Source organism: Epinephelus fuscoguttatus, linkage group LG13, assembly GCF_011397635.1.
Source record: "Epinephelus fuscoguttatus linkage group LG13, E.fuscoguttatus.final_Chr_v1".
Classification (NCBI taxonomy): Eukaryota; Metazoa; Chordata; class Actinopteri; order Perciformes; family Serranidae; genus Epinephelus; species Epinephelus fuscoguttatus.
Genome location: NC_064764.1, coordinates 33,244,901 through 33,259,359, shown reverse-complemented (window position 1 = coordinate 33,259,359; position 14,459 = coordinate 33,244,901). Strand labels below are relative to the sequence as shown.

The 14,459-nt window shown below is 41.9% G+C and overlaps 1 protein-coding gene across 1 annotated transcript in view; it reads left to right on the top strand.

Annotated features, from left to right (window-relative positions):
• The window catches only part of LOC125900187 (aryl hydrocarbon receptor-like), a 62,278-nt gene that overhangs the window by 23,167 nt on the left and 24,652 nt on the right, over positions 1–14,459 (top strand). The window contains exon 3 of the mRNA XM_049595080.1: positions 12,607–12,707. Within this exon, the coding sequence (XP_049451037.1) occupies positions 12,607–12,707 (101 nt within the window). The remainder of the gene's footprint in view (positions 1–12,606; positions 12,708–14,459) is intronic.

Genomic DNA, 14,459 nt, shown 5'->3' with positions numbered 1-14,459 from the left:
TTAGGAGGTATACTTTTTTCCTGGTCATTTGGCAAAGGCACTGTTTACTACATTAAATTTGAAAAAGTACAGTACTTGAGAAAATGTACTTAGTTACTTTCCACTCCTGCAGTATTTGTTCTTCGATGCAAACAGCAAGTCTGAACATAATTTTATCATTTTGATTGACTGACAGAGCACAGAATTGTTAGAAGAGAACACACACACACACACACACACACACACACACACACACACACACATATACACACATATACAGCACGCCAATTGTCACTACTGATCTGCCTCCACAGTGTTTCCTCTGTGGCGACAACATCCTGACCTGCACGTCCTGATAAGCTGCCAACATGTTACTGCACAGATTAACACCTGAGCTGAGAAGACAGTTTGTAAGAGATCGTGTACCTGAACCTCCAACAGTTAAAGTGTAACTTAAAGTTACACAAAATGAAAGGCGTGGCTGCTCTGAGGTGCAGGCTGTCTGGGAGTTTATGGCTGTGTAAATGCTAAACAGATTATCCGTATATATATATATATAACATCTAAAACGAGGCAGTGCACTGTAGGTCTGAAATGAAGCGTGGAGAGTTACAGCAGAAACATTTTCCGAAGTTCAGATAAAGCTACAGTTTATCCTGCCTTTAGAAAGTAAAACATGCAAACTGAAAGAAATCAGGATACAGTTTTATTTATTTTATGATCACTGTCTGTCTGTAGGTGCATGGTTGGCTTGAGTCACATGAATTGATCCCTCCAGGATTGTGTGGGCTTTTTGGGGGGATTATTGTGTCTGATTTCACAACAGGTTTTTTTTTTTAAAATTATGATGCATGTTGCAATGTGTGTTTTTAGGTGTTTGTTTTGTGATAAAATTGCGTAGGGGGCGTAGGTGAGGTGTAGGTAAACATGACCAAAAACTAGTTGCAGTTTTTGTATAATTCATTTTAAATAATGAATATTTGCGTATTTTATGCACGGTTACTTGCGTTAACTCACGTTTTTTCTGTTAGCTCTTGCAATAGAACTGCAATAGTCTCTGTCGTGGCGATTTATCTTACCTGTTGTCCACCGGTTTCAGCCGTTCTCCAGGTTTATTTTGTGGTAGAAAAGTGTTTCACCAAAATGTTTCACACGGTGCCAGACCGTTTACACCGCTTTCATGCAGAACACCAAGGAATTGCGTTTAAATGTTTTTAGTAGTAATTTTTGTTGGTAAATGTGAGACGTTTGTCTTCCACGTGTCTGCGTCGTCACAACCAGAAACAAGGAAGTGAGCTTGGTGACGTTATGTGAGAGATTGCTGTGATCAGTGTTACTCAGGGGAAACTACGAATGATTGGTCATATTTGCAGAAAAGTTGCAGTGATTGCACAACATTGCGTGGTTACTCAGAATTCAATTGTTGTGATTGCAACATCCTGCAGAAGCTGCATTGTAGGTCAGAAGAACAGCAAAATGTAAGAGAATGAAGACTGTAGTGTTGTCACGATACCAAAATCTTTGTTTCGGTACCCATACCAATATGAATTTCGATACTTTTCGGTACTTTTCCTAGGCAAAAGTCCTTTTGGCTACAAACCTTTAGAAGAATAAATAGTAGGGGTGTACCGGTACCAAAAAATCGTGGTTCGGTAAGTACGTCGGTACGGATGTCACAGCTTGGTTGCTCAAATGTTTCACCAAGTTGGTGTTGTCTCGTGTTGTCTCCCTTTGCGAGGCAGACTTTCTTTTGTCTTTTTTCACGTGCGCCAGCTGCAGATGTTGATACAGGTGTTGTCATACACACCACTTGTGCAATCTGTGCTCCAATAGGAACAAGAAAGGCGTTTGTGTGCATAAATGAGTAAAATAAATTAACTAAATTAATGAATTGAATCAATTTCAAAGTACCGGTATTTTCCAAATGCAGTATAGTACCATTTGGATTACTCTAGTACCGCGGTACTATTTTAGTACCGGTATACCGTGCAACACTAGAAGACCGAATGATAGATAGAATACACACATGTGAAAGTTAGCAGTAATGTGGAGGACATTACTAGATGTGGATGTGATGAAAGAAAAACCAAACCAACAGACAGTGTTAACCTGAAGTAAACTCTGTAAGAGAAATGAAGTGGGATGTGTCCATCCACAAACTGACTGACTGACAGCCTTCCCAGCCACGAAAGTAAAAGTAGGTCTGTACTTTGCTCTCATCCTCGCTGCCTGCAGACTGAATCAGTCCTGGCATGGCTCCAAAATAAGCCGCAGCTCTTCCCTCTTCCACCTCCCTCCACTATCTAACCCATGCGGGCCATGTAGGTGGGGCGTGTCCTCTAATCGCGAGGATGTCCAACACCACGGGTCCCTGTCACCAAATAACCCCCCCGCCACAGGCTTAATACGCTGGGTTAATGCTGTCCAAATATAGCTCTGTTTCATGATTCAGACTCCTGCTATTGTTATCCCGTCATGTGACCTGATACCAGAGACATGCAATATGTGGTGTAAACAAACAAGTTAATTCTGAGTACTATACGCACTGCTCGGTCACTGACCGTGAAAAGGAGGCAGTGGGTTATATATAATGTATTAGTTTATCGTTTATATTTTTGTTTTTAAGTTGAAGATATTCCAAACTACTACTACCAGTACTAACACTATACAACGCTGTATCCTGTCATTCATGCCGAAACTTTCGAAAGTCTGCACAACTACATGTGTCTAAAAATAACTCAGTAAAGACCAACAAGAGAAAGTGTTACACATCTTGTTTTTACCAGCAGCTCTTTGGTGTTAAGTAACGCTTTATCCCAAATCTGTCCTGTGATTGGTCGCACACACTTTAAGTCTCTTTCTGGCAGCGTCATGTGTGTGTGTTTTTTTGTTATCAAGGGTACATGGCCTGTAACGACACACCAGGACGGCATGTAGGGATTGGGCAGGAAATTGAAGCGCTGCAAGCACAGAACATCCCCGCTAATCCCGTTGTAAATAGCATGATGGGACAAATTGAAAGTGGTCAAATATTTGATAAATATTTGTAGTGAGCTAAATGTTTTTTGGGTCTCGGCGTCCAGCAGAGCAGAGCCCTCTGTGAGATAAACCCCAGCATACTCGGCCCATGTCTGGCTCTCTGTGGAGCGGTGTCAGTAAGCTTTATGCTGGAGGCACCATGATGAAGGCCGGGAGCAGAGCCAAGCTGGCCTCTGGGTCACAGGCCCGGGACAGAAAGATTTGTCTTCTGAAAGTGTTGACAACTGGACATCATTTAGTTTTGTAGGTCTGTGTGATGCTGAGCCCTGTCTACAAAAAAGAACATTTATTTTCAGGAGGAAACAAAATTGCAGCCTGGATTACGTCCATTTGCAAAGTTTTATCCAGTCCAGAAGGGGCTACGTTCTTCGGGGGGGTTGGCTTGCAAAGTGCAGGAGTTAAGACACCACCGGGGACTAGGGGGTGCGTCCTATGTGTGGTGAACCTTGAGACACCAAAATGTCTTGGTTAAGGCTGAGGGTTGGGTCATGGTTTTGGTTAGATTTTCAAGTCAGCTTTTTTAAATATTTAACCACTACCACAATTTTCTTCCTTATTTGGGAGTCTACCCGTACCCTACGGCGTAGGCTGATGTGCACCTCCCCAAAAATGTAACTACATGTCACGGTGATGCAGACCTCCTGTGTGTTTTTGTAAGCTGAAACCATTTCCCTCAGTGGAAACAAAGCTTTTATTTACTTTAATTTCACAGATAAGAAACTATAAATAGTGAAGACAATAAAGCCTCCACTGAAATAGCATTTCAAGTCTTGTGTGTGATTTATCCTGGCTTCATATGAGCAGAGGAAATCTGTGCTGGTTGCTAAGCTAATTTAGACAATGTAAAATACCATAGGCTTATGCTAATAACGTTAGCATGTTGCATTTGTTTGGAAAACGTGTTTAGTATAAGACAGTTGTTTTGTCAGTGAACTTTGTGAGTTGTAATGGAGCTGAACTCTGTAACGTTACCTTTGTTAAATGTTGCTGTTGTCCCTGGCTTCATGTGAGTAGAGGAAAAGTCCGCTAGCTTCTCGGTTAATTCATACAATGTAAAATGCCATAGGCTTGTGCTAATAACATTAGCATGTTATATTTGTGGGGAAATGTGTTCAGATAAAGACAAGTGTTTGTGAATGCTGCGAGTTATAGTGAAGCTGATTTGTGTTCTTGTGTTTGAAATCATCTCTATTAAGCCATGTGTAATGTGTGTTTAATGTGTGTTTTGAATCAACTAAACTTGACTTTTTCCTGTTTCACATCAGATAGATGTCTACTGCCTACTGCAGTCTACCTTGACAGTAGATGAACAGTAGATATTAAAGCTTAGATGTTTTCTGTATTGCCACCTTATGAAATATTGGTTCCACAGTTTAGTTTAAAATAATTTGGGTCAAACTGCAGGGTCTGGTGCACTGCTGGAGTTGAAATGAACATTATAGTAACCTTCTGTGTTCCAGCTGCATCACCACCTTCCAGAGACACCATGCAATAATAAAATGCCTCCAAAGGCAGCTGAAGTATGACAAACGTCTGATTTTCAGGGTCACTGCTTGTTTGTCAGGTTTGATCTGTCAAACACTGGAGCAGATACATTAACTGAGGGCCGACATGGGGCCCAGTGAGAGGAGGACCCACGCCGCCTCCAGCATTGCTCCTAAAGTCCTCCACTCCATCACTGTACTGCAGCTATGGAGCAACACCAACATGATGCTGAGTCTCCGCCAGTGGACTGGGTTAATTCTGATTCTTTCCACTGCAGTTTCAGGGATTTTCTGGACTTGAAAGAGTCATTTATCCCTGATGATCCACCTTGAATGCAAAGTACTATATACTGTATATCCTCCATTGTTGTTGTTCAGCACTCGTTCATGCAAGATGTGATGGCTTCTCTTCGTGGTAGGCCTTGTTGTCCCGCCCCTCCTCCACTGTGATTGGTCAGATGGGTAAAAAGTGACAGTGATGAGTGCAGCGTTTTACCCAAAGCTGAAAAACAAATGTTGTTGGATCCATAATATAGTTTTTGTTTGTTTATTTTCTCCTTATCCAAACACAATGTAAATATAAATATACATATGCAGTTCTAAAAGTGAACACAAGGTGGAGCATTCATGTGTGGGAATCAGGTGTGTGGAACGGGAAGCAAACACTTTTTGACCGTGTTATGTAAGCGTGGCATGTTAACATTAAGTATCAGCGTGTAAAACTGAATTTGCTGAATGGAAGAATGATTGAATATGGACAATGCTGTTGCCCCTCTGTGTTATAGTGAGCATGTGTATTTTGTTGTGAGAATAATTGGATCGGCAAATCCAAAGAGATAACGCACACTGCACATTGATTCATTGTTATCCCAGAACACGTGTCTGGAACAAATTCACCCCTTCGTCCCTCAGTGGCTTGTTTAGACATTTTATTTTGTTAAAAGTCACTACAAACGTTAAACGTACTGTGTTAGTCTCAGAATAGATGCTCTGTGCCTTGTCATGCTGTCGGCGTTTGTAGCGTGGTGTAAATTAGTGAAAAAAATGCTTTTCTTTTCAACGAGTCAGACCGCAGAGTGCTGCTCTGACTTGCCTTTAATTTTCCTAGAGGCCACTCATGGTATTGCAGCAAGGAAAAAAATCCAATGAATACAAAGAGAGCAGCTGCGCACATCCAAAAAATGAAAAAGGTGCTGGACTAAATGACTAAAACTGAAAAGACAAAGAAGATTCCGCACACTTTAGCTCCCTTTAGGTGCATTTATTCCACCATCCTGGAGTGACGTTTCGGACCACAGGTGCCCTTCTTCAGACTGAAAAATGAAAAGAAAATCCCCCGTAGCACCATTATAAAAGAGAGGTCTGTAAAACTGCTGACAGGACACCTCGAACTGCAAACAAGCTCAATTATGACTCTTTCTATTATGAGTTTTTGACCCATGGAGGTTTTATATTTGGAAAACTCTCTGTGGGAACCCCAGGTGAGTAATTTGCATTGGACTGAAAAGGCGCCATCTTGGGTTCTGATATCTAGGTCTAATTATACATCTGAAATCGTGTTTGAAATACATGGGCCGGGGTGGTCTGGTACCATGTACTTCCTAGAGCACCTCCTCTTTTTGCATTCTTGATATGGGATGGAAATAAAGTACCGTTGGTTGAGCGTGATGACTGTAGGTGTAAAGCAGAGAGATACTGAGACGATATCAGTATCCAGGGTGTTACTGACACCATGAGACTTCTCAGACTTCACTGAGTTGTCTGTTCGTGCATAGATCATACTCATCATGGTGTCTGTATCCAGAGCAGTGATGACATCGTACTGCTTAAAGCCATCTTAACAAACTTCTAATCTTGGGGCTTGAAGAAGTCATCCAGGTGTACCACACAACAGTTGGGCAGGTTCTTGATCAGTCGTTTGTTGAGGGTGGTTATTCCCTCTGTTGGTTACGCCACCAATGCCGATGATGTACTTCATGATTTCGGATGGTCAAGACTCGTAGAAAAAAGTCGCTGAGAACTCAAAATGTAGGTTAACTGTCACAGCAACTGCCCTTGTCACCATTTTGCACGTGTAGCTGTTCCTCTTCCATGCTGGGAGTTGTTCTTCTTCTTCCTTTGGCATTTAACAGCAGACTAGAACATGGAAGAATTGCATCCGCAGTGTCTATGGTGCAGGAGAGAAACAAGTGCTGTCGGGTTTTCAGAATTTTGGCATTGGCTTGCTACTACAGTACTGGTTCTCGTGATGTCCCTGTTATAGGGCCTGATCTGTCCATGTCACATTCTGTGTTTTGCTGTACATTGTTTGTTGTAACTTCGGAGCTCCATTATGCAAAGATAAGCATGTTTGGGAAAAGCCAGGCTGCTCTCTTCAGTTCACTGGAAACGCCTCTGGGTGACTGCTGGAGCGCTATTATGCCACATGTATGTGATGGCAGTGGGAATGTAAATTTTTCATTATGTACACTTGTGCCCACTGAAGCTTGATAACAAGATCTGCTCTTTGTCCTCCTCCTGGCCATTCAGGAGGCTTTGTGTTGGCCCACTTTTTCTGGCTGGATTACGCTCCTGACGCTGCTGCGTACCTGTGGTTTCTGATGTGTGAACTCCCTGAGTACAAACACAGCACACCCACAACACACACATACACACAGATGCTGACAAAACACAGGGCTCATTGACAGGAAAAACAGATTTACAGAGAGCACCAAGTATGGCGGAGCAGTGATTTATATGTGATCTTAACATTGCAACCTTTGTGTTCACATGATCAGGAAATAATTATTACAATAACTTTTGTTTTCTAATTATGACAAAATCACAAAAACACCTCTCTAATCAGCTTCAGATTCAAAATGTTGCCATACTGGTGCAGTTTTAGTTTTCGTGAGAGACTAACGGTGCATGCCGACTATACTGGATAATATGTGACTGGAAATTTGCTCCCATACATTACATCGTGTATTGGAAGTGACCGGGAAGCGACTGATGATACCTGTGATGTGAACAACGCTGTCAGTGCAACAAAAGGGCATTATAATTTTCAAAATCCAAACAGTGCTCACATCAAGACAGCCATTTAAGCTGCAGCCACAAGCGACCAGCAGTGCAGGGCAGACGTTTGGGTGAACTGGTATAGTATACATGTACCACCAACGCTGCCATGTCTCCTGTTGTCACCTTAAAACCGCATGAAATTGCTAGTAAACAAACAAACATCGCTCTTTGCTCCTCACACCTCGCTAAAGTTTGAACTTCTTCACGTTGCCATGCTCTCTGACTCATCCACTTGTCCCAGACACGCAGACAATCCTTAATGTCAAGCCCTGATATGTGATAACTGACCCTGGAGACAAACTGCAAACAAAGGGAGAATGGAGGGACCACACAACAAAGAACCTCAGCTGTTATTAAACCGAGGACACTGCGATGAGATAATATGCAAAGCAACCAGAAGCCCATGAGTACATACACAGACGTACATACTGTGAGAGCTCCTGCATTTCTTTGTGGGGCAAGAACGCCACCATATCAAGCATATGTGGCATATGTGATGAGTTGCCTACACCATCTCCTCACCAATACGTTAGATTATGTCCCACATTGTTCTAAGCGACCCTCGAGAAGTCGATCCAAGGTATCTGTATGGGAATAAGGTCAGGGGTGTCCAACCAAAGCTATGTCTCGTGTGAAGGTCCAGGACACGTCGGCCTCCCCACACAAAGCCCATATGCTATCCAGTGTCTGCCCTGACACTCCTAGCACCGCCCCGCCCTGCTGATGGACTCCTTGTTAACCCCTTTTGCAGACAACAAAAGATCTGACCCAGAACCCAGTCACCCAATCATGTCATACATCACCCTCGGGGTCAGAGGTCATCACGGGTCGCAGCACGGTGCTGCTGCAGGGGTCAGAGATTAATGTGCTTGACCACTGCTCTCTTTCTCATGACATCACCGCAGCTCATTGCCTCACGTTGTAGAAATAATAAATGATGATGATGTCAGCTGCAACTGAAAATTCACTGTATTGTCGTTAATCAACTGATAATCAAAGCTTTTCAGTCAGAATTTTACAAAGTTCAAAGCCATGTCTTAAAACTCTTTATTCTGATCAACAGACCATAAACTCATAGTGCATCAGGTCAGAGGAGAGAAGCAGACCGTCACTCTGGAGGGACTGAAATAGTTAGAATTTATTGCTGCATCAATAAGTTAATCAATCAATCATTAGAATTGTCATTCAAGTGATTGACTATCAGGTTATTTGCTTTAAAACCACTTTAGAAGTAATAAATAAATAATGTGTTTTTTTATTGTCGTACAAGTCTAAACTGATGTAGTGACCTCAGGAAACAAAGCAAAGTTGCTGAGAGCCGAAGGTCGGCCTGGTTTGCTCTGTCTGACACACTGCCAAAAAAGACTCACTGAGATCTATTGATCTATTGATGTATTGATATATTTTATTAAAGGGGGCCTATTATGCTTTTCTGTACTTTATGTCTTATATATAGTGCAGTGAATTCCTACTAGTGGTTTGTGGCTTGATTCTGAATGGACTTAAGGAGACTAACAAATGTGCCAAGTTTGTATAAAAACACACTTTATTTTGAAGTACAGTTTCCTGCTGTAGAGTCCTCTTTTGCCCGGACATGTCCACTTTTCACGTCCCGTCCGGGGCATCCGGGGCATCCGGGGGGTTTTTATAAACTGATGATAATGTCCAGTTTTCCGTGTGTGTGTCTGTGTGTGTTATGTTCAGGTGTTGTCACGTAAATAACAGTGCCCAAGCAATAAACAGGACAGACAATAGGATTTTATTTATTTTTACACTACATTTTCACTGAAAGCTGACCGAATCCGACCCGAGCCCGAATACAATTTATAGCTACATTTCTGACCAAACCCGGCCGACCCGTCAGGTACCATCGGGCTCGGATCGCCACACTCTAGTGTGTGTGTGTGTCCCCTATTGGGGCCTATCTGAATTTCTGTCTTTGAAAGATATTATTTTGTAATATAACTGAATTTTCTATCCATACATATAGATTTTAAATATATTAAAATTATAAGGCATCTGTGAGTAAACTGCGAGTATCATTTAAGTAGGCTATGTCGTGGCCGGGCCGAGTGTCCTCTTTTTTGGAAATCAAAATATGGTCACCCTAGTGAGACAGCTACTTAACAGAGAGAGAGCAAACTAGCTCGACGACATGGTCAAACGCAAGTATGACACACTGCTAAAGACCACAAAGGCCACCAGTGGTCAGAGACTCTGTAGATTGTCTTAATGACAGAGACTCAGGTCAGTAATCAGAGCATGAAGTTCATTCATTAATTCATTTTCCGTAACCAGTTATCCTGTTAGGGTTCACGGGGGGGGGGGGGGGGCTGGAACCTGTCCCAGCTGACATTGGGCGAGAGGCAGGGTTCACCCTGGACAGGTCACCAGACTATCACAGGGCTGACACATAGAGACAGACAACCATTCACGCTCAATTTAAAGTCACCAATTAACCTGCATGTCTTTGGACTGTGGGAGGAAGCTGGAGTACCTGGAGGAAACCCACGATGACACACATAAGGGTAGCTGTGCATCCTTTAAATGCAGGATGACACTCAGGATAACACATCTCTTGAACGTAACTCCACGTATTTAACCCACCAGCCTTCTAACAGCTTCACACGCCTGCAGCACCAGAGCTGGATGTAAGAAAAAAACAGTTATGATGTCACGCTGGGAAAAAGGAGAATCCCATTAGGATGGGAACAGCTGGGGACACCAGCCAATGAAAGACTAGAGGGGGGGGCAGAGAGGAGTTGTGGGAGGAGCAGGGGGAGTGGTGAGACTGAGTACGAGAGTAAAGGGGGGGGGGGGGAGCTGAGCTGAGCAATCTGTAAAGTGCAAATATAGTGACGCCTGAAGGAACTGTCGCCTCACCTCACTTGAATGTGGCAACAAAGCGTTTCTGGGAGAGACAGAGAGCTTTTCTCCAACAGCTCAGTTCTCTCATCAGTTTGTTTGGTACACACACACACACATACACAAAAAAAAACACACTTTGATAAATGTTTGGGATAAATTTGCAACATATCATAACTTCATTACAAAGATCTGACTTATCCTGTCCTGTTTGATTTGTTAACCCTTTTGTTTTGTGGATGGTGGCTTTACTTCCCTTGTTGTTTGGGGGCTTAGACAAACTGATCTGTGTGTAAAAAGGAAATTATTAAGAAATTTAAACAATTTTGTTCCTTCAAATATGTATTTTCTTTTCTGCTGACCTTTATTTTAAACCCAGCAAGTAGAAAATTATTGAAAAACTCATTCCTCTGACTTTGCTCATTTGATGAAGGGAACCAAATTTATATAAAGCACCAAATACAAACAGATTTCATGTTTTATAAGTAAACAGATATATTCCTTTTGTTCACCCAAATGTTGTTTAACACCAATAACAGAAATCCAGACACTAATCACAGATGTAGAGCATTTAAAAACCCATTGTAGTTACAGGGGAACTACGGCTATTTTAAAATTTCATACATGTTACTCCTATGGCCAAAGACAGTCCAAAAATATTAGTAAGCGTGAACATCTCTCTCCCAAATCCAAAAACTAGAGTGCTAAAACTCAAATATGTGTGAGATAGACAATGAGAATTTTCAGCAACAACCTTTTTTCCATGCGAAAAATGAGATGATGATGAGCTAAAAATAGATCTAGATAATAAAAACTAAGACTATGTTTCATTTTTGTTGACGAGATAAGATGTGACAAAAATGTGAGTGGTGGACTATCAGACGCTGAAAGCTGAAAATGATGGGGCTTGTAATTATCTGCATGAGTGACAGGCTGGTAAACTCCAGTAACTAGTCTGCAGCAGAATGTTTCACCAGCCTGCAGAACCACTCACAGCGGCGTAGCGTCAGCCGTTGGTGCGAGATGTGAGCTTTAATTCAGCAGTAATGAATCAGCCATGTGTGTCTGACTGTGGATGGTGGAGCTGCTGAATGGATGTTGTGGAGTGTCTCAGGAAGGTTTATGGTTTGAGGCTCTGTCATCTGTGAGTGTAGCTGTGCTGTAAGTAAACAGTCTGAACTCAGATCAGTTTTCTCTGACAAGAGAGAGAGATGAGAGTTCAGTTTGAATCACCCACTCTGTGAGAGGACACAAGTGTGAACCTCCAGACTAACATGTTGCAGAGGTTGTTTTCCTGCTTCTTAACAGTGAGATCGATGAGTCAGAGTTTACAATGAACCTGGGTAAAATGCGTAGCTGTCTCAGATTAGTTATTTGTGGTGTCAGAGTTTTTGAGAGCATAAATAGAGAGATGTTGAGCTTTTTAAATGATGATCAGTAAGTGTGTGCTCGTAAATCAGCCCTTAAACCCGTCAGACACTGCTGGAGACATGACGGTTTGGAAGTGTGCAGAAATTATTTGTAGTTGTAGAAAAAAACTGTCTAAATGAAATGTTTATACATCCTGTCACCTTGATTCTAATGTCTGATACATGAGTTAGCCTCTCTGGATTAGTTTAAAGATTAAAAACATGTAGAAAACATAATGACTTAAATGTTTTGAATATTAAAATGTGACTAAAACGAATAAGCATTTTCGTCTCAGCTAGCTAAAGCTTAAAAAGTGACAGATGATGAATTGATTGACAAAACAGTTGCAGGTTGACCTTCTGTAGTTAGTTCAGTGGTGAGGATGTAAGGGACTAATATTCGTTCACTTCAGTCAGTCTACAGTCTATCAAACTGTGCACTGTGTTTACAACTGCAGGGTTTCTCAGGAGACTGAAACAACAACAAGAGATTTGTTCTTCTGTTCTAACATCATATGTAGAAATTATGATACAAGCAGGTTAGACAAATAAAAGGTCTGGATTTGGTGAATTAGACTTTCAGATTGAGTGTAATGAATGTTTAATGAGCTTGGATTGGGCGCGCAGGCAGCATCTTTAGTATAGTAAAGATAAGGCAACCTGACAGTCACAGCAGTGCTTTGCAAACATTATCACAGGACTAAAAAACTGTCTACCTCTCTCCACCTCCACCTCCACCTCCCTCCCTGTCTGTCTGTCCCTCTCTACAGTCGCACTGAATGGAGTGACTCCAGCCGGTGGGAACGATGACGACAGCAAAACAGCGGGAGCCGTGGAGACCAAGATTCCTGAAGGCGAGCTGTTGCTGCAGGTCAGTCCTGACGCTGTGTTTGTTGTTTTCTGTTTCTGTACACAATATAATTTCTGATCAACAGTTTGATTGATTTTTGGTTCAATATCTGAGATTGTTTGTTGCGAACACAAACACTTCACATCCCCGCAGCCAATCCACCCTGTGTTCAATATGTTTTGGGGGACACCGATTGTTGATGGGCAATTGCACTGATTCAGTTTGTGTGTCTGGACGGCTCTCGTGTTTTCTGTTTTTTTTTTTTTTTTTTTTCCCTCCTGACAAGTTCCCAAAATCTATTTAGGCCAATGACAGAGGCTCACAGGCTCAGGGCAGCTTACCACTCAATACGTCTGGCACTGTCTGCTGCGCCCTCATGAAACATTAGTCAACTGTTTAGTGAAGCCAGTCTGCTGCTGGACTGGTGGGTAAACCTTGTGTCTGGGACTAATCTGAATATGGCCTAAAAAGCTCCTCGTTTGGGATAACTTGGTACCAAAAGAATTCCCACCTAAGTTTTGATTCTTTTGAACAGAAATGTGATATTTAAAGGAAGATTTGTGATTTAAAGACCTGATTTCAGCTTGTTAGTCCTCAAATCACACACAGATAAGAATTTTAAAGATAATCACTGTCACCCTGAAGATTTATGGACTTTTTTATTTGTTTGTTTTATATTTGGGTCATATTTTTAATGTTTTGGTCGTTATTGTTACATTTAAAGGAGCAGATAGACATTATTTTGGGAAATATTTGCTTTCTTGCAGAGAGTCAGATAAGAAGATAAGCATAGTCCACAATTGGTTAGCTGAGCTGTCTGTCTCTGTCTGTCTCTGTCGCATTGTAACTTCACCTGCTCAAGAGTCGTCTCCTTTGGTCCGGATCAGGGACTTATTTAGTTCCAAAGTTGTATAATTGCCTAGAGTTGGTTCGTGTTCTCACGGTAGCGTTCACAAGAGGACCAGATCAAATGCCTTGTGTGAGAAAGCTGCTCTTGATTGGTCAGAATTTCCATGTGGGAAAAATCCAGGAAGTAAAGCAAACGTTGAAGAAGAGTACACTTGCAAGATAAATGTGACACTTTCTAATGTCACAATGGAGGGACAACTACGCAGGTTGATTTTAGCGCTGCTCATCGTGGACTATATTGCTGTCATTGTTCATTTTAGTCAAAGCATACAGTTTGAAAACGAGGCGCGGCTCCAACTAGAAAACAATGTGTCATGTGACTGCAGCTGGTTCAGATCCAGGTCAGAACACGTTCTTGCACCAGAGTTTGTTTGTAACCGGAGGAGACCACCTCTTCAAGAAGGTCTCAGTCCGGTTGTCTGGTGGGCAGCCGAGTGTGATTGCCGTGTTCACATTTAGAGGCCAAACAAGCTTGCATTCACTGAACCGAACTAAACAGGGCAGATGTGAAAGCACCCCTAGATTTTTGCTCCTTGTACTGCTGGCACAGTCGCTACCATGACCAGACTTCCCGGCTGAATTTCAAATGACTTTTACCAGACATCATAACATAATTCAGAAAAATATGCATGACTAAATAGAGCTAAAATATATTGACATTTAGTCTTTATTCAGATATCAGTGTAGTATGTTGCATCAATAGATGCCCAAACGGTCTCACAAGGCAGACTGTCAGTTTCCATGTGAGTAGGTTTGAGACCAGATATACAAGGAAAGCATGACTAGTATATTCTGTAACATGTATTTTATTGTATTATTCTTTCTCATACAAACATTAATTCAGAATTTTTGTTCTGCGTTCAT